Source organism: Delphinus delphis, chromosome 14, assembly GCF_949987515.2.
Source record: "Delphinus delphis chromosome 14, mDelDel1.2, whole genome shotgun sequence".
NCBI lineage: Eukaryota > Metazoa > Chordata > Mammalia > Artiodactyla > Delphinidae > Delphinus > Delphinus delphis.
Window position 1 is genome coordinate 30,075,012 of NC_082696.1, and position 18,655 is coordinate 30,093,666.

At 38.1% G+C, this 18,655-nt stretch overlaps 1 protein-coding gene across 1 annotated transcript in view; it reads left to right on the forward strand.

Moving 5' to 3' along the window:
- Positions 1-16,868, forward strand: part of VNN1 (vanin 1) — a 19,764-nt gene extending 2,896 nt beyond the window's left edge. Inside the window, exons 3-7 of the mRNA XM_060029944.1 lie at positions 4,619-4,811; positions 5,502-5,793; positions 6,232-6,593; positions 12,880-13,050; positions 14,047-16,868. Of these exons, the coding sequence (XP_059885927.1) occupies positions 4,619-4,811; positions 5,502-5,793; positions 6,232-6,593; positions 12,880-13,050; positions 14,047-14,157 (1,129 nt within the window). The 3' untranslated portion in view covers positions 14,158-16,868. The remainder of the gene's footprint in view (positions 1-4,618; positions 4,812-5,501; positions 5,794-6,231; positions 6,594-12,879; positions 13,051-14,046) is intronic.
- Positions 16,869-18,655: the final 1,787 nt, after the last annotated feature.

The following is an 18,655-nucleotide window of genomic DNA, read 5'->3' on the forward strand; positions in this document are numbered from 1 at the left end:
TCCAGCTCCTTTACCCCTCGCATAAAACCAGATATCATGCCTTGTTGAGTATGTTTGACATATCCAGAGTTGATTACTTTCTTTTCTCAAAGTCACCAACCTTTTGGAGGAGGGGGTCTGCATCACCACTTAGCCTGGGTGTTATGGGAACAGACCCTCGTTATTTCTCTTTTTAATTTTATTTATTTATTTAGCATTTATACTTCACATGCTTCCAGAAAGATCTGAGGCTTCTTACAAAATCTTATATAATTAAAAAACACAACAGTTTAGATGTAAAAACAAAGTAGAAGCTACCTGAATAAAGTAGAGGAAGTAGTGGTTACAAGGCAGCATGGCAGTGGGCTGACAATTACAGTTGAACATACAATACAGTTCTGAGAGTTCCTGGGAGGCTGAGAGGAAGAATATGACTTACAAGCTTTCATTGCCTCACAGAGGAAACCTTGTAGATTTCTTGAGAGACAAACTGTGTCTAGGAGCCTAACTCAAAGATGAATTTACTTATTCAGCTTTTTTTTCCTTGACTATTTCCTATGTACTGGGTACTCCACTGTGAGAATGAGTAGGAATTCTTGAACAAGGGACATCCTTTAATACAGCGGATGTCTGCACCTCTGATAAAGGTGATGTGGCCTGCAGATTAAAGAGTCAGTCATTAGTTCAATAAGTTAAAAAAAAACTTGCCTAATTAGCTAGTTTGAATGAAAAAGCATTTTGATACTTGACTGCATATTATTTTGTACTGTTGTTTCAGGGTTTTGTGTGCATACACATTTTCTCCAGTAAGATTAGAGGATTTTGAAGTGCACCAGCCATATTTTACACTGTATCTCCCACACTGTGCACTTGGACAGCTCTGCCCAGAATGTCCTTTCCCCAGATGCCTATATATCTAACATGGTGCTTTGTGTAGTGCTAGGACCCAACAAATATTTTTTGAATATTTCATAACATTTTTAAGGTTAATAAATGTCTTCTTCAATAATTGATGGCTTGTATTATATTTTGAGATTGAACACTTTGAAAGCAGTCTTAGAAAATATATTTTAATTCTTCTGTTTCACCTCCTTTTTCTGTTCCCAGTAGCCCTAGGACAGAGCTCTGCATACCTTAAGGGCTCAGCAAATATTAAGGATTAAGTGAGAAGCAGATTTCAGGCTCACATAAGCAAAACGCATTTTTTAAACTCCAAATCTAACAAAGAATTTTGGAACTTTTCTGGGTATAGCAAACAGTCTGAAAAATGTAGTTTAAATCGAAATGTATTAAAATACATGATGCACTTTCAAGATTAATATAGACAGGAGGAAAATATGTAATCGGGACTGTTTTAGAAATCCAGAACAGTAAGCTTCTATTTCATGTATCTATTCTACCACTTCAGGTGATTTGAAAAGACATGGGATAAATATACTTCAAGTGGTCCAATGTATTGTATTTATATCTGCATTTCAGATATGACTTGAAGCACACAAGGGGGCAAAACTATCAAATGGTCATTTTTTTACATAAATGCACTGAGATAATAATTTGTTAAGATGCAGTTTCCTATCCTTGTTGGTCTTTTTCAGTGATACGTTTTGTGTATGATTGCTATGGTTTTTCTTAGATTGCCAGCAGATGACACCGAATTTTCTTATAGTAAGTTCTCAGATCTAATGTACAGCATGGTGACTATAGTTAACAATACCGTATTGTATATTTGAAAGTTGCTTTGGGAGTAGATTTTAAATGTTCTCACCATAACAACAATAAAATTGTAATTCTGTGAGGTGAAGGATAATCACATTGTGGTAAGCACTTATCAATATATACATGTATCAAATCATCACATTTTATGTCTTAAACTTATACAGTGTTATATACCACTTCTATCTCAATGCAACTGGGGAAAAAACACAATAACTCCTGACTTCCCCCTCCCTTCAGCCCTTGGCAGCCATCATTCGACTTTCTTTCTCTATAATTAACCACTCTAGCTACTTCATATAGGTGGAATTGTACCTTATTTATCTTTTTGTGATTGGCTTATTTCACTTAGCATAATGCTCTTAAGGTTCATCTACAATGTAGCATGTTCAGAACTTCCTTTCCTTTTAAGGAAAGTATGAATATGAGTATGAATAATACTCTATTTTATGTATATAGTACAACATTTTGCTTGTCCATTTATCCATCAATGGATATTTGGGTTTCTTCTACCTTTTAGCTATTGTGAATAATGCTGCTATAAACGGGAGTGTACAAACATGTCTTTGAGACCCTGCTTTCAACTTTTTGGATATATACACAAACATGTAATTGCTGGATCATATGGTAGTTCTATTTTTAATTTTTTGAGGAACTGCTAGACTGGTTTCCACAGTGGCTGCACCATTTACATTCTCATCAACAGTGCTCAAGTGTTCCAGTTTCTTCAAATCCTCACCAGCAGCTATTCTTCTATTTTTTTTAATCGTTGCTATCTTAATGGGTTTGAGGTATCTTGTCATGGTTTTGATTAGAATTTCCCTATAATTAATGAAGTTGAGCATATTTTCATGTGCTTATTGGCCATTTGTGTATCTTCTTTGGAGAAAATTTTGTTCAAGTCTTTTGCCTATTTATTTAATTTTTTTGGCTGCGTTGGGTCTTAGTTGCGGTAACCAGGGATTGATCCTGTATCCCCTGCATTGAAAGGCAGATTCTTTACCACTGGACTACCAGAGTAGTCCCTTTTTCTTTTTTTTAATTAATTAATTAATTTTATTTTGTGTCTTTTGCCCATTTTTGAATCAGGTTTGTGTTGCTGTTGTTGATTTTTAAGAGTTCCCTTTGTATTCTGGATATTAATATATAATGTCCTTTGTTTCTCATAACCTTTTTTGATTTAAAGTCTATCTGGTCTAATATTAACATAGAATATCTTAATTTCTCCCTCACTTTTGAAGGATGGTTTTACCAGAGACAAGGTTTTTAGTAACTGCACTATTCTTTCAACACTTTAAATATATCAGCCCATTGCTTCCTGGCCTCCAAATTGTCTGATTAAAAACTGCTGATAATCTTAGTGGAGATCCCTTGTACATTATAAATCACTTCTCTCTCGCTCCTTTCAAAATTATGATTTTGTCTTTGTCTTTTGAAAGTTTGACTATAATGTGTCTTAATATGGGTCTCTTTGAGTTCATCCTTTTTAGAGATCATTGCCTGTTTGAGTCTGTCTTTGAATCTCTTTTGTAAATTTTCTGTTTCAGTTACTGTCATTTTCAGCCCCAGAATTTGGGGTGGGGGGCGGGTTTTCTATCTCTTTATTGATATTTCCATTTTGTTCATACATCATTATCTTGACTTTCTCCATGTCTTTCTTTAGTTCTTTGAACATCGTTAAGACAGTTGTCTTAAAGTCTTTGTCCAGCAGGTATGCCATATGGTCTTTCTCCAGGATAGTTTTTATTGGTTTATTTTTTCCCTTTGAATGGGTCATATTTTCCTGTTTGTATGCCTTACGACTTTTTCTTGATAAGTGGGCATCTGAATCTTATAATGTGATAACTCTGGAAATCAAATTCTCCCCCTTTTCCAGGGTTTTATGTCTTTTGTTTGTTTGTTTTGATTGTTGTAGGCTGTCTCCGGGCTGGGAGTAAGCTTAATGTCTTCTCAGGTCTTTTCTTAGTCTGTGACTTTCCCTGGACATATGCAGTGATTTTCTGAATTCTGTATAGTTGTTGCTTTTCCATGTCCTAGTCCTTTAATGCCTGGCTCCAAAAAGGGGTAAAAAAGAAGGTACTGGTGCTTTAAATCCCCTAGAAGTCATTTCAGCCAGTGGGGGAAGTACTTGCAACAGTATATGTAATAATGGCCTGTCTCTGTGTGTGTACCTCCATGAACAGAGCAGTTAGCAGTGATCAGAACCAGACCCTTGGTATCTGGAAGACAGGATCCTTATGGCCCACCCTGCTCCTACAAACTGCTCCAAGAACACCTGCATGGCTGCCTGCAATGGGGTGGGTTGCAGGGGCTGGGGCATGGATAGTCCCTGCTGAGCTAAGAGCTTAAATTGACTCAACCTGACTGCAATTTATCTTCCAAGCATTTCCCTGGAAGTTTCATGTCTTTTAATAGACTCCAGATTTCCAAAATAATTATGTCAGCTATATTCCTGTAGGGCAAGTTTTATCTAGGTAGAGAGATGGATTCCTGGCGCTTCCTACTCTGCCATCTTTCCACAATCATCCTACTTCCAAAATGTTGTTCTTTCATTCAAAATATTTTTTAATACCTCTTTTCTTTCAGACATGTGTTCGGTGAACAGGAGATGTGTGTCTTTGCCCCCAAATATCTATAAGATGTGACATACAAGATGAGCACATAAATGAATATATGATTACAGATGATGATAAATGTCATAAGAATATACATGGCCTGGAGTCTTATCCTAGAATAGTTTCCTAGAACCAAATTCCCACAAGCATGGACTTCCTCTGAAGTTTCTTCTTGTTTTAATCCTTCCCTTCTATCTATGCTATGTAGAATTTATTTTTGTATATATCACGTAAGTGCAGGCAACTATCATTCTGAATTTAATTAAACGCTAAGTTTGATTTTTTTTCCTCTTCCAATGAACACGTATCAGATTTGGTCGCACCCCAGTGCAAGAAAGGCTCAGCTGTCTGGCCAAGGACAACTCCATCTACGTCGTAGCAAACATTGGAGACAAGAAGCCATGCAATGCCAGTGACCCTCACTGTCCCCCTGATGGTCGTTACCAATACAACACTGATGTGGTGTTTGATTCTGAGGGGAAATTGGTGGCCCGCTACCATAAGGTAGAATTCATTTGCAGATAATTCAACTACTGAATTGCTTACCAAAATAAAGTGGACAAGAAGGGGAAAAAATCACCATTGTTGATAATAACAAGCTTACTTTAAAAGCAGAGGAGAGACAAAGCATAGAAAGTAATGATTATTTGTGGTAAGGTACTAGAAAAGGGAGGTGTCCTGTTCATTTAAGAACACAGGAACGTGTCATTAGGAGTATGTGATAATCAGTAGAAGCTACCTGTTTTGAAATAAAATGTTGCCTTTTGGACTTTGTCCTTTTAATGACATGCCCTGACAAAGGGTCAAAGCTAAAATGAAAAACTCCTTACCAGAGAGACTTGGTTTTAAAGAGAAAGGAGGAAAGAAAGTTCTTTGTCCGCAGAAAATTGTTATGTGTTCTTGGCAAATAGAAGTTATCTGTTTCACTCCTATGTCTCTAATATTCGAGAAGGTCTTAATAGATAAGGATTCCCTTCTACAGATCTATCAGATGTGGAAATTAAACCAAAGGCATAGTAATCCTATCAGCATAGTGATCTTTGATTTTCTAACACTCTTTCCCTGCAGAGACAGTGGTGGTAGATGAGATTGGCACTGTTTAGTAGATGTGAGCTTGCACTCTTTTAGATGCAGTGATATCCAGGCCAACTTCTTAAAAGAGATTTCCCCCCCATCATCTTCTGTTTATTGCAGCAAAATCTTTTCTTGGGTGAAGATCAGTTCAATGCACCCAAGGAACCTGAGGTCGTGACTTTCAACACCACGTTTGGAAAGTTTGGCATTTTCACGTGCTTTGATATTCTCTTCCATGATCCTGCTGTGACTCTGGTGAAAGATTTCCACGTGGACACCATACTCTTCCCAACAGCTTGGATGAATGTTTTGCCACATTTGTCAGCTATTGAATTCCACTCAGCTTGGGCTATGGGCATGGGAGTCAACTTCCTTGCATCCAATTTACATTACCGCTCAAAGAAAATGACAGGTAACGTGTCATCTTTAAGATTTTGGTGTAATCAAAAAACGAAAAAAAAAATCATGTTCTTTCTAGCTAACATGTACTCCTCAATACAATGTTTTCCAACTCTTAGTGGTTGCACATCTAGCTGGTGACACGCTGTAGAATCAATCTCAACCTAAATTGTTTCATAAATTGATTTAGTTTTATTCAACTTGAATGTACACTCTTTTTGTTTTTTTCAAAATTTACGACTTCTTACATGAAACTCTCTCTTCTTGGCTTCTTGGTGACATACTCTGTTGGGTTTCATCTCACCTATCTGTCCTTATCAACATATTTTACTGAAATTAATGAAATATATAGCTTAGAGAAAGTAAAATGTTAACATGAGTTTAGAATAACAATAACAACTATGCAACCCCTTTTTGCTTTACTGTTTTAAATGTCATTTCCAATTTCCAGGAAGTGGCATCTACGCACCTGATTCTCCAAGAGCATTTCATTATGATATGAAGACAGAGGAGGGAAAACTCCTCCTCTCACAACTGGCCTCCCACCCACACCCCACAGCAGTAGTGAATTGGACTTCTTATGCGAGTGGTATAGAAGCCCCCTCAAAGGGAAACCAGGAATTTAAGGGCATCATCTTTTTTGACGAGTTCACCTTCTTGGAGCTCAAAGGAGTCACAGGAAATTACACAGTTTGTCAGAAAGATCTCTGCTGTCATCTAAGTTACAAGATGTCTGAGAAGAGATCAGATGAAGTTTATGTACTAGGGGCATTTGATGGACTACATACTGTGGAAGGGAGCTATTATTTACAGGTAATGATTCTTTTGGTGGCAGGGGAATTACTGGATAAAACAGGACACTCAGTTAAATTTGAATTTCAGATAAACAATGAATTAATTTTATTATAAGTATGTCCCACTTTGGGGGACATGTATATACTGAAAATTGGTTGTTTATTTGAAATTCCAATTTATTGGGTATCCTGAACTTTTACTTGCTAAAATTTGCAGTCTTAGATGTCAGTCCAATTTTAAACTGGTTGGGAAAAGGCAGAACATTCACTTGCAGTCCCAGTGTTTAAAATGATATATTAATCAAATTACAGATAATTTTAATGAATAATTAACGTCTAATATTTCCTGCCTGAACTTATCAAGGCATTTCCCATTTACGGTCACTAATGCCTATCTTGTTTTATAAGAAGCTTCAGACTGAGTATGTCCCGGAGACATATAGAGCTGACCTCTGTGATGTACAGTAGAACAGCTGCAAAGATTCAGACATCTCACAGCCCTCAACATAAAGGGGGAGCTATTATAGCCAGTTGAGGTGGAACCCTTAAGAACAAGCTGCTTCCATGTTTCTCTCATTCTGCTCTTCTTTCCCTTGATCTGGCCTCCATCCTATCTCACCCAGATTATTGCAGTATCCTCCTAAGAGGGCTTCCCATTGATAGTTTCAGTTCCATCCAGTTCATTCTTTACACTATAATTACAAAAATCATGGAACACCATTTCTGATTATTTCCCTCACTTGCTTAAAATTCCTCACTGTTTTCTACTTGGCAAATCAAATTCCTTAACATAAAAGACTCAGGAAGTCTTAACATGTGCTTTTTCCTACTCTCTGTCCTCATCTGTCACTTCTACCCCCATGTACCCTGGGCTTCTATCATATTGAGACATTTCCCATCTACAGTGTGTCAGCATCTGTAGAACCTCCGGATGTTTGAACAGTTTTTTTTGTTGTTGTTTTTTGGATGGCCCCCAGCTACTCAACACTCATAGTGCTTTACAGGTGTTATCTTCTCCAAGGTGGCTTCTCTGACACTCCCACTCCCCAACCTGGGTTAGGTAACTCCTTTATATACTCCCAAATATCCTATGGTTAACTTTTTCAAAGACATATCATGTCAAATTATGTACATACTTGTTTGAGACTGAAAGCCTTTTGAGTGCTGGAACCATGCCCACTGTGTAGCATTTTGTTTGCTGTATGATAAGCACCTCTACCAAAGCTTGTTCATTTTGGCAAACATTTATCGAGTGCCAAATACATATCAGGCCTATATTTGGTGCTAATGTGATGAAGATGAATAAGTATGGACCCTCCTCTTGAGGAATTTAGTAGCGGAGAAAGACAGATGAACATAATTTCAGTACAGGTTGGCATGTGATAGAACAAAGGCATATTTTGCTATAGAAATACTAAGGAGCATCACTTAGCCTAATTTGGGGATCCAGGGAAGTTTCTGAAGACATGCTGCTTGAACTTATGCTATTTTATCCAGGTGAAAAAAAGTGGGAGGGAATTCTAGGTGGGGTTAAGAGCCTGAGCAGGGGGGTGGATATGTCAAAAAGCAGGGTATGCTGGGACAAGCAAGCAGCTGACTGTCACTGAAATGTAGCATAAGAAGCAAGGATGGGTGGAAGATGAGCATAGAGGCAGGATCACATCCTGCAGGATCTTACCTCTCATTTCTAAGATGTGGACTTCATTCCATCAGTGATGGGTTTCTGTTGGAAGGTGTTCAGCAGGGGAATGATGTGATCACATCTGTTTTTGAGTAGATTGTTCTGGTTGCCCTACGGATCATGGAACATAGGACAAAATGACTAGTTAGATTATGAAAATAGTCCTATTAGGACCTGAACCAAGATTATGTTCATAGGAATAAAAGCAGGGTATGGAGTCAAGAAATATTTAGAAAACTAAACTTAGTAACTAATTTGACATGGAACAGGAAAGCAGAAAGAAGGATCTAGAATGTACCAGGTTTCTGGCAAGAGTGGCTGGATGAAATGTGATGCTTTGACAGATCAGGATTCAAGAGGAGGAGCAAATTGGATGGGAGTGGGGAAGATGTTCAATTCAGCTTTGGATGTGCTGGTTTTTAATTACTTTGGGGACATTCAGTTGGAGCCATCCAATAGGCTGTTGAATATATGGATCTGATACTTTAGGGAGATATGAGATTTAGAAATATTGTTTTGAAAACCAGCAGGAAAAAGGTGGTGGTAAACCCACAAGAGTGAATTGCAAAAGCTGACTAAAACAGTGAACAATGAGGTAAAGGTGGAAGCTTTTGAAACTCCTGTGTTTGGGCAGGAAATAAACAGAAGAATAGGAACATGTAAATATGTTTGAGAAATAAAGGAGAACTTAGAGAGTACTCTCATGGAAGGAAAGGAAGCAGACTCTCAGAGGGAGGAAGTTTTGAAGTGTATTTGTGCAATATGTTTACCATTATTGAATGAATGAGTATAAATTTGGTGGAATCTCCTGGGCTCATAATGATAGAGTGAAAGACAGATTACAGTGGGTTGAAAAGTCAAAGGGAAGTGAGATATTGAAAGAGTGAGTCAATATTTCTTCTGCGAAAATCTTGTCTGATACAGGAAGAAAGGAAACAAGGTAGAAGCTAGACAGAGAGGCCCATGCTTTTTTTGTTTTGTGTTCTCCCAATCGATGAGAGAAACATGATTATCTTTATAGGCCTAAGGGAAAGAGCAACAAGAAAGGAAAGGATGAAAATATCGGCGGAATCAATATTTCTTATCAGTGCTCTGAGGTGCTAGAAGAAAGGTGAAAAAAATGGTATAAAAAACACAGGTAGAAAATGTCCAATGATTGGAAATTAGTTTAAAAAATTATGTTGTAGAAGAATATTTATTGCCATATAAATATTATCATATATTATGCAGCATATTGACATATATTGCATTATATACGTGGTATATATATGGTATTATATATTTTTATATATAAAATATATATTTTTAAAATTAAAAAATTGTGATTATTTTCTTTTATTATTTTGTGATCTAGTTTTAAGTTTAAAAAGCTGGTTAAAACACAAGACAGCAGTCTCTCAGCTCTTCCTCCCTCTTTTCCATCCTTCCCTCTCAGTCTTGTCTGCTTCTCTGCCTGCCCCAGAGTCTTGGTTCCACTTGAGGGGATCGGTGGTAGGTCTCTTCTTGGTGTTGGGAGGTTGGTTAGTGCTGTCAAGTGAAACGAAGTCCTCTGTTATTATTGCTGGACAGTGATCCCCTAGCTAAGCGACTGGTGCCAGACAGGTTTTCGAATTTAAAATTCTAAATTTAGAAGCTTTCTTCATGGATATGATGACTTTTTAGGGTTACCAAAACTGACTAAAAGCTCTGAGCCTGTGGGTGATACTTGCCAATTTTAAGCTTCACAGAGGGACGGTCTAGCTGGGCTTTTGATTAGGGGAATCCCTGAGGTAAGTGTCTTTAAAGACTTCCCTTTGTGATGATTACGTTTTCCAGGTTTCAAAATTCTTCTATTTCCCGGCTTCCCTGGTGGCGCAGTGGTTGAGAGTACGCCTGCCGATGCAGGGAACACGGGTTCGTGTCCCGGACCGATAGAATCCCACGTGCCGTGGAGCGGCTGGGCCCGTGAGCCATGGCTGCTGGGCCTGCGCGTCCGGAGCCTGTGCTCTGCGGTGGGAGGGGCCACAGCAGTGAGAGGCCCGCGTACCGCAAAAAAAAAAATTCTTCTATTTCCCTTCCTGAATAATTTAACAAATAAAAACACAGGATGCCCAGGTAAATTCAGAGTTCAGATAAACAGCAACTTAAAAAAAAATAAGTATGTCCATGCAATAGTTGGGACATATTTATACTAAAAACTGGGTTTAGTTTTTTTAGTTTATCTGAACTTCAGATTTAACTGGGACTCCTGTCCTGTAATTTATCTGGCAACCCTATTCCTGAAGGATAAATGCCTTTTTTGACAGCATTTAGAGAGTCAAGTGAGGGAAATGACCTTGCAGGGTGGAGGGAGATGGTTTTGCCATTCAGTTTGATTCATTCAAGGAATCCCCTTCAAATATGTCTTTCAAAACCTCCATCTAAACATCGTCTGCTTTACCCTCTCTGGAAAGAAGTATTCCATCTTTTACTGGAACAGGGAAAGGGTAGCTGGCCATCCATGGGTGGGGACTCAGTACTGAGGCATTCTTAACAACTTCCCACAAATTTTCCTTTCTTCAAGCAACCCAATTCACTCCCAGCTCCTGAGGTACCTAGTGCTTCCAGAGATGGAAACTTTTGAGTAGTCTCAAAAGTTTAGATAGGTTGATTCTTAGCTTTCCCCACAGCTAGTTCAGAACTTGGCTTTCTTAGGTCTGTTAAATCAGTTACCATTTTTTAAATTGAACTTTAGTTGATTTATAATATAGTGTTAGTTTCAGATGTACGACGTAGTGATTCAGTATGTTTGCAGATTAAATTCCATTATAGGTTGTTACAAGATAATAGGTGTAATTCCCTGTGCTATACAGTATACCTTTGTTGCTTATCTATTTTATGTATAGTAACGTGTATCTGTTAATCCCATAACCTAATTTGTCCCTCAAACCTTCCTTCTTCCCTTTGGTAACCACAAGTTTGTTTTCTATATTTATGAGTCTGTTTCAGTTTTTTTTTTTTTACACATTCATTTGTATCATTTTTTTTGTGTGTGTGTGTGGTATGCGGACCTCTCACTGTTGTGGCCTCTCCCATTGCGGAGCACAGGCTCCAGACGTGCAGGCTCAGTGGCCATGGCTCACGGGCCTAGCTGCTCTGCGGCATGCGGGATCCTCCCGTGTCCCCTGCATCGGCAGGCGGACTCTCAACCACTGCGCCACCAGGGAAGCCCTGTATCATTTTTTAGATTCCACATTCTCTGTCTGACTTATTTCACTAAGTATAATATTCTCTAGGTCCATCCACGTTGCTGCAAATGGTAATATTTCATTCTTTTTTATGGCTTAGTAATATTCCATTGTATATATGTACCTCATCTTTTTTTTTCTTTTTAAATTTATTTATTTTTGGCTGTGTTGGGTCTTCATTTCTGTGCGAGGGCTTTCTCTAGTTGTGGCAAGCGGGGGCCACTCTTCATCGCGGTATGCAGCCCTCTCACTATCGTGACCTCTCTTTTTGCGGAGCACAGGCTCCAGACGCGCAGGCTCAGTAGTTGTGGCTCATGGGCCTAGTTGCTCCGCAGCATGTGGGATCTTCCCAGACCAGGGCTCGAACCCATGTCCTCTGCATTGGCAGGCAGATTCTCAACCACTGCACCACCAGGGAAGCCCTGTACTTCATCTTCTTAATCCAATAGTCTGTTGATGGGCACTTGGGCTGCTTCCTCAGTTACCATTTTTGCATCAACACCCCAACTTCTAAACTTGTGCCATAATCTATCCTCCTGTTCTCCTAACCTTGTGGGTTTAGATCTTCCAAAAATAATAATAAAGTTGGATTTAGTAGGATTGCAAGGGAACAAAACTGAAGCATGTGTTCATTCTACCTTTATCTGAAAGTTATTTGTCTCCCATCTTGACACACTTGCCCTAAAACGCTTGCTCTCCAACTTCAAAAGTGGAAGCAGGGAGACCAGTTAAGGGCTATTGCTTTAGTCAGGCAAGAAATAAAGGTGGCTTGGAGTAAAGTTTTGAAGATGCAGTACAGATGGAGTTAAATGAAGATGGATCTTCCTTTTGGGGACTTTGCATCTGCATGGTGAGGTGATTCATACACTTAAATTTACATGCAAATAGCTATGTATTGTGTAGTATAGTATAACTATGTAGGATAACAAGAGGTGTTATCATTATCCTGCTCAGGTATAAGGTATATGACTTTTCCAGATCACAAGAGTTGTCTCTAGATCAATTCTAGGACTCAGTACAGATTTAAAGTTCCTTCATAGTTAGAAATAGGCACTAAGGTAGAAATTAAACTGGTGTCTAAACTTTTTAAAAATAATCAAACACTTTTGATTATTAAAAACATGGCTAACTTGAAAACAATTAGGGTATAATTGTTCATGACTGTAGACCAAGGATCTGATTATTTCTTTACGTGGTTTAATCTGTTTACAGTGAACTACAGAAAGCACTGTAGTTCTGAAGTCCTTTATTTTTATTACTAGTTGCAATAGTATTCAGCAGCGAACCAGATTAATCTAATGAGGAAGTAATACTATAACAAACATTATAAACAAAGGGGCATAGGCACTTTTTTCTAGGTCAAGAGAATGTTTCAACTGGCTTTCCTAAGACTTATTGTTTTGTTTGTACGTTCCTAGATTTGTACTCTGTTGAAGTGTAAAACAATGGACTTACACACTTGTGGTGATTCAGTTGAAACTGCTTCCACCAGGTTTGAAATGTTCTCCCTCAGTGGCACTTTTGAAACCCAGTATGTCTTTCCTGAGGTGTTGCTGAGTGGAATTCAGCTTGCACCTGGAGAATTTCAGGTACGATTTTTTGCTTAATATTGCCAACTCATTTTATGTAAGAAGAAGCATCTTTTGAGTAGAAAACCTGCCCAAGTGCTTACAGATATCATGAAAACCTTCATTTGGAAAGGGTAGAATTGTCCTTAGGGCTCACCAAGGACACTGAGGACATGGGATCTCTTGTCTAAATTTCCCTTAGAGAAAAATGAGCACGTCCTTGAGAATAAAGAAATATATCTTATTGTGGGGACTTCAGGGAGTGGGCTGGGGTGTGAGGTCGGTCAAGTAGAAAGAAGACTCAAGAAGAGTTTCAGGACCAGTCCCACCAGAGGAAGCCTCTTTGTGTCACTGGGGAGGGATGGCCTAGGGCACCGTGTGACCATCAGAGAAAAGGAAAGAAGGAAAAGCTTAGAGAGAATTGGACAGTCGCTGAATTGGCAAGAAAGCAAAACCTTTTTTTTCTGTTAATATGCAAGAAATAATTTATTACTGTGCAAGTGCTCTGTCCAGCCACATTCTCCTACTGACTTTTCCTGCAGGTCCCGCTCTCATTCCCCTCTCCTCTTCCAAACAGTTGCTGTGGGGAGTTGCGGACAATAGGCAGGTAGGGAGGCTGTGGTGAGTGAGTGTCAGGGATGATAGAGGCTCAGCCCATAACCCCCTTAGTCAAGCCTGCCTGACCCTTCGGAGGAGTCTTTTTCTTGTCGGAGAGAACAAGATTTCTCTCTTATTTATTCTCAGATCCATTGTTTTATGTTTATTAACTCATCAGATGCTCTCTCAGAGTAAATTATAAGATATAGATTATGAGCATTTCAATAATAAATGGATCAGTGCCAATTCCATAGCTCCAATTTTTCTTATACTCTGTACAATTTCACATATTTCAGATGGAATAGAATCTGGCCATTATTTCTACTGTTTCTTCATCCAGTTGTACTGAATTTTAAGAGTATGTTGTGAGGTTGTATAACTGAAAGTTATTCTCAGTCAACTTCCCTGTGTTTTAAATAGGTGTCAAGTGACGGACGCTTGTGCAGCCGGAAGCCACTGTCTGGACCTATCTTGACAGTAACTCTGTTTGGAAGGTTATATGAGAAGGATAGTGCACCAGATGCTTTCTGAGACCTCATGGCACAGGCACTGAGAGTAATGCTCATAGTTGTCATACCTATTGTGTACTCATTAGGTTGGTAGAATATTTACATTTTCTCTCTTTTACTTCAGATCATTTAAGTGGATGTGAGAAGAAGAATGGGTCTGGGATTTTGATAATAGTGGTCATGGCCTATCATATCAGTGAATTACTAATACGCTTTTTCTTTTGTTTAGACAAATACACACACACACACACACACACACACACACACACACACACATGACAATATAAGCCAGATAAATAGTGAAAGAATTTTGAAAGGTAAAATCTGTAAAATGAGAACAACAATTATACCCACCTGTTAGGTTTTTTTTGGTGAGAATTAAATGTGACTGCAGTTAAAGTACTTAGACAAGTTCCCTCTCGTGGAAAGCACTCTATATATGTTAGCTATTACAATGATATAGGACTATCACAGAAAAACCAACTGTGATGTATTTATTGCTAAAATTATATCACCTCTGATTGTACAAAGTACATATATTTTCCAACAGTTCAGCCACTCTGCATATTTCAGTTAGAAAATCAATGAACTCAACATCAGCCAGTTGGGTGTGGCTTGATATCTGGCACTAAGGTATCCCAGAAGGCAGCTGGGCTTCCATCTAGGAATCTGCTCGAGAGCCTTAATGTTTTTTATGTGCTTTTCAGTGGTGCTTTCCTGCTTATTTAGTGCTTTGCCTATCTTGTCAATCTGTGAGCAAGCTAACAGCATGGCTCTAAAATAGATATTTATCAAATCTGGCCCGTTACTCTGTTTTTGCATGAGCTAAGAAAGGTTTTTATGTTTATAAAGGCTTGAAAAAGAAAATAAAAAGAAGACATTTTGTGACACATGAGAATTATTTGAAATTCAAAATTCAGTCTCCACACCTAAAGTTTTATTGAACACAGTCATGTTTATTTGTTTAGTATTTTTGATGGTTGTTTTCATGCTACAATTGTGGAATGGAGTAGATGTGATAGAGACCACATGGCTAAAAAGGGTGAAAATATTTACTACATTTACAGGAAAACATTGCTGTCCCCTGCTCTAAAGTATTAAATAACAATGGATTATAGTATTGAAAACCTTTAATACAAATCAATAGGCAAATAGTCCTTGAGTGTCTTTCTTATAATTCTTCCACCCAAGGAGAAATAAAATATTTCAATTTGCTTTCTGTTGTATTAACACCACAAAAGGATTACCTTTAATAATTTATGACCAAATATGCCTATTAGGCTAATACCCCAAACAAGTGAATATAATTTTTATAAACATGATTAATATCTAGTCATAATAAGGTACCACATCATAGTCTTTTGTTGCATTGGTATGTTCTAAAATTTTTGAAAGAAATTGTTAGTTTTTATTTTCAAATTTTTCCTGGAGATCAACTAAGAACTACTTATATTAATATACTATCTGATATTTTTCTCTGTGACAACTTTGCTTACTTGTCTTAGAATGATTTTTCTTAAAGTTTAACATTGCAGCAGTGAATTCACTTTAAAAAATGTTATTTACTACATCCATACCTAGCTCTGATTACTTTTTCACTCTGGATTTCTTTCATGCATATATGTTTTTAATCATAGTTTTTTGGGTTTTTTTTTTTTTGCGGTACGCGAGCCTCTCACTGTTGTGGCTTCTCCCGTTGCGGAGCACAGGCTCCGGACGCGCAGGCTCAGTGGCTATGGCTCACGGACCCAGCCGCTCTGCGGCATGTGGGATCCTCCCGGACCGGGGCACGAACCCGTGTCCCATGCATCGGCAGGTGGACTCTCAACCACTGAGCCACCAGGGAAGCCCTTAATCATAGTTTTGATGTGCTTTTTAACTGTAATTTTTCTTTCATCTGCATAAAATATTTGTGATGCTCTTTTGATACAAACAACGCAATTCTAAGAAAGACCAATGCTCAAATATACTTAAAAAAAATAATCTATCTATTTATACCTTGACGAATGTAAATGGTCCAGAGAGAAACTTTTGACCCTTCCTCATTTAATGATATAATTTAAGCTATCAACTTCATGATGATGTAACACACACACACTCACACACACACACACTTTCTCTCTCTCTCTCTCTCTCTCTCTCTCTCTCTGTCTCACTGTGGCAGCCCATTCCAAGATGCCCCCAATGATCCTCACCTCCAGTCTCCATGGAGAGATTCTCCATGATTAACTCTTCTGCTCTTATTTCTTATACAATTTCTGAGCCTTATCACCTACAATAAGTCTGAACTCATTACCACTTTTATTATAACACGTATCTTTTACTCTGTTCTGCTTAAGACTCCCAACAATTTTATTTATGTAATATGTTAGTTATTTTCCTAAACAATACATTTCAGTTCTCTTATGAGCTGAATTATGTGTCCCTGAAATTCATACATTGAAGTCCTAACTCCATACCTGAGAACATGACTGTATTTGGAGATAGGGTTTTAAAGAAGTAAAATGAGGTCATTAGGGTGGGCCCTCATCCAATATGACTGGTGTTCTTATAAGAAAAGCAGATTAGGGCACAGACATGCACAGAGGGGAGACCATGTGAAGACACAGAGGAAGATGGCTATCTACAAGCCAAGGAGAGAGGCCCTCAGAAGAAACCAATCATGCTGACACTTCTAGCCTCCAGAATGAGAAAATAAATTTCTGTTGTTTAAGCCTGTCTGTGGTGCTTTATTATGGCAGCCCTAGCAAACTTATACATATTCCAACACCCTCCCTCCACCTTGATTTTTCACCATTAATTGAACCTTGAACAAAATGTTTACCTAGTAAGAATATCCAGCTAGCCTGGCTCCCCAAGACTCCACTAGATATTCTTAGAGAAGCATTGCTGATGAAATGATAGTGAAGTCACCATCTTATTGGAGATCTTCTGGAGTTAGGAAACCAGAAAGTCATATTGATGAAATTACGCCGTCAATCTGGCATCAAACACGTTCTCTTTTAGTAACAGCAGAATCTCTTGACATTATACAGCTTAGTGAAACAAAGAACATCTTTGAAGTCAAATCATCTCTCACCTGATAGAATATCCACATAGCCCTGATACAAACCTCACAATGTACGAAACATGACCTTCTACAAGGGAAAGCAGGGCACTGGCAGCAGTGATCCACGCCAGCAGTGCACCCTTTTGAAATAGACATTTCTGTGGCAGATACTTTTCCTAAAAAATACTATATAATCCAATAAATATATAAGTAAAATTCATCTTGTGCTTTTGGACGACATTAACTGACTTAAAATAAAAACCTATTTGAAAAGAAGGAAGCTCCTTATGTATTTAGGAATAGGAATCAGCATAATAAGCCTCAATACCGTCCTACAATTTTAGTTTAAAACAGAAAACATGCTGATGCATATCAGTAATAGGTTTAAAATACTGAAGGCTTCAAAAAACCCTAAATGTTTCTTTTTCCCTTCAATCTTAACAAATGTATTAGTTATCCATTGTGACATGTTATCCATTGTGACATAACAAGTTACACCAAACCTAACACCTTAAAACAATAAACACTATCTTATACAATTTCTTAGAGTGAGGATTACTTCAGGAATTGACACTACTAGGAAAAAGGATCTTTAAAAAACTACATGTTTACTTAATGAGCCAATGTTTTTTTAATCATCAAGGTCTTTTTCTCCTAATAATTTATAAAACTATGTATTAAAAATGGAGAAATCCACTTAAATAATTGAAGTGTTTTGGATATCAAGAGGAACATGGAAAAGGTCAAATAGGAAATCATATCAATATCAAAAGCTGTTCTGGGGCTTCCCTGGTGGCGCAGTGGTTGAGAGTCCGCCTGCCGATGCAGGGGACACGGGTTCGTGCCCCAGTCCGGGAAGATCCCACATGCCGCGCTGGGCCCGTGAGCCATGGCCGCTGAGCCTGCGCATCCGGAGCCTGTGCTCTGCAACAGGAGAGGCCACAACAGTGAGAGGCCCGCGTACAGAAAAAAAAAAAAAAAAGCTGTTCTGAAATACAGCATTTGACTCCTCTGGAAAATAACGGAAAATAACTGTTCATTCCTCACATTTCCTTTGATCCTCTGTCTTGTGGATGTTCTGGGCATGTTCCAAATGCATCAGTTTAATTTTTGTTTCTGAGAAGAACATAAAATTTTTAGATGGGGAAAATACCTCACATCCACTAGTAATACTTAGGCAGCATGCTTTTGTGTACAATGGGATTAGTGATTTAGGTACAAAACCAAATCTGTGTTCTAATAATTCTATTCTTACCCGGTCGTGGTTGGCATTATTAAAGTGAAACATAGTAGATAAAATAGTAAGTAAATATGGGACTTAATAAATCTAAATAGCACTTTAAATATGAAGACAATTATCACCAAAACTTAAAATGTGAGGAGAACAACCTATACGTTAACAGTGCTGCAGTGTCTTGCTATTATTTTGTATAGCATTTTATCATGGTAATTTAAAGATTAAACAAATAAG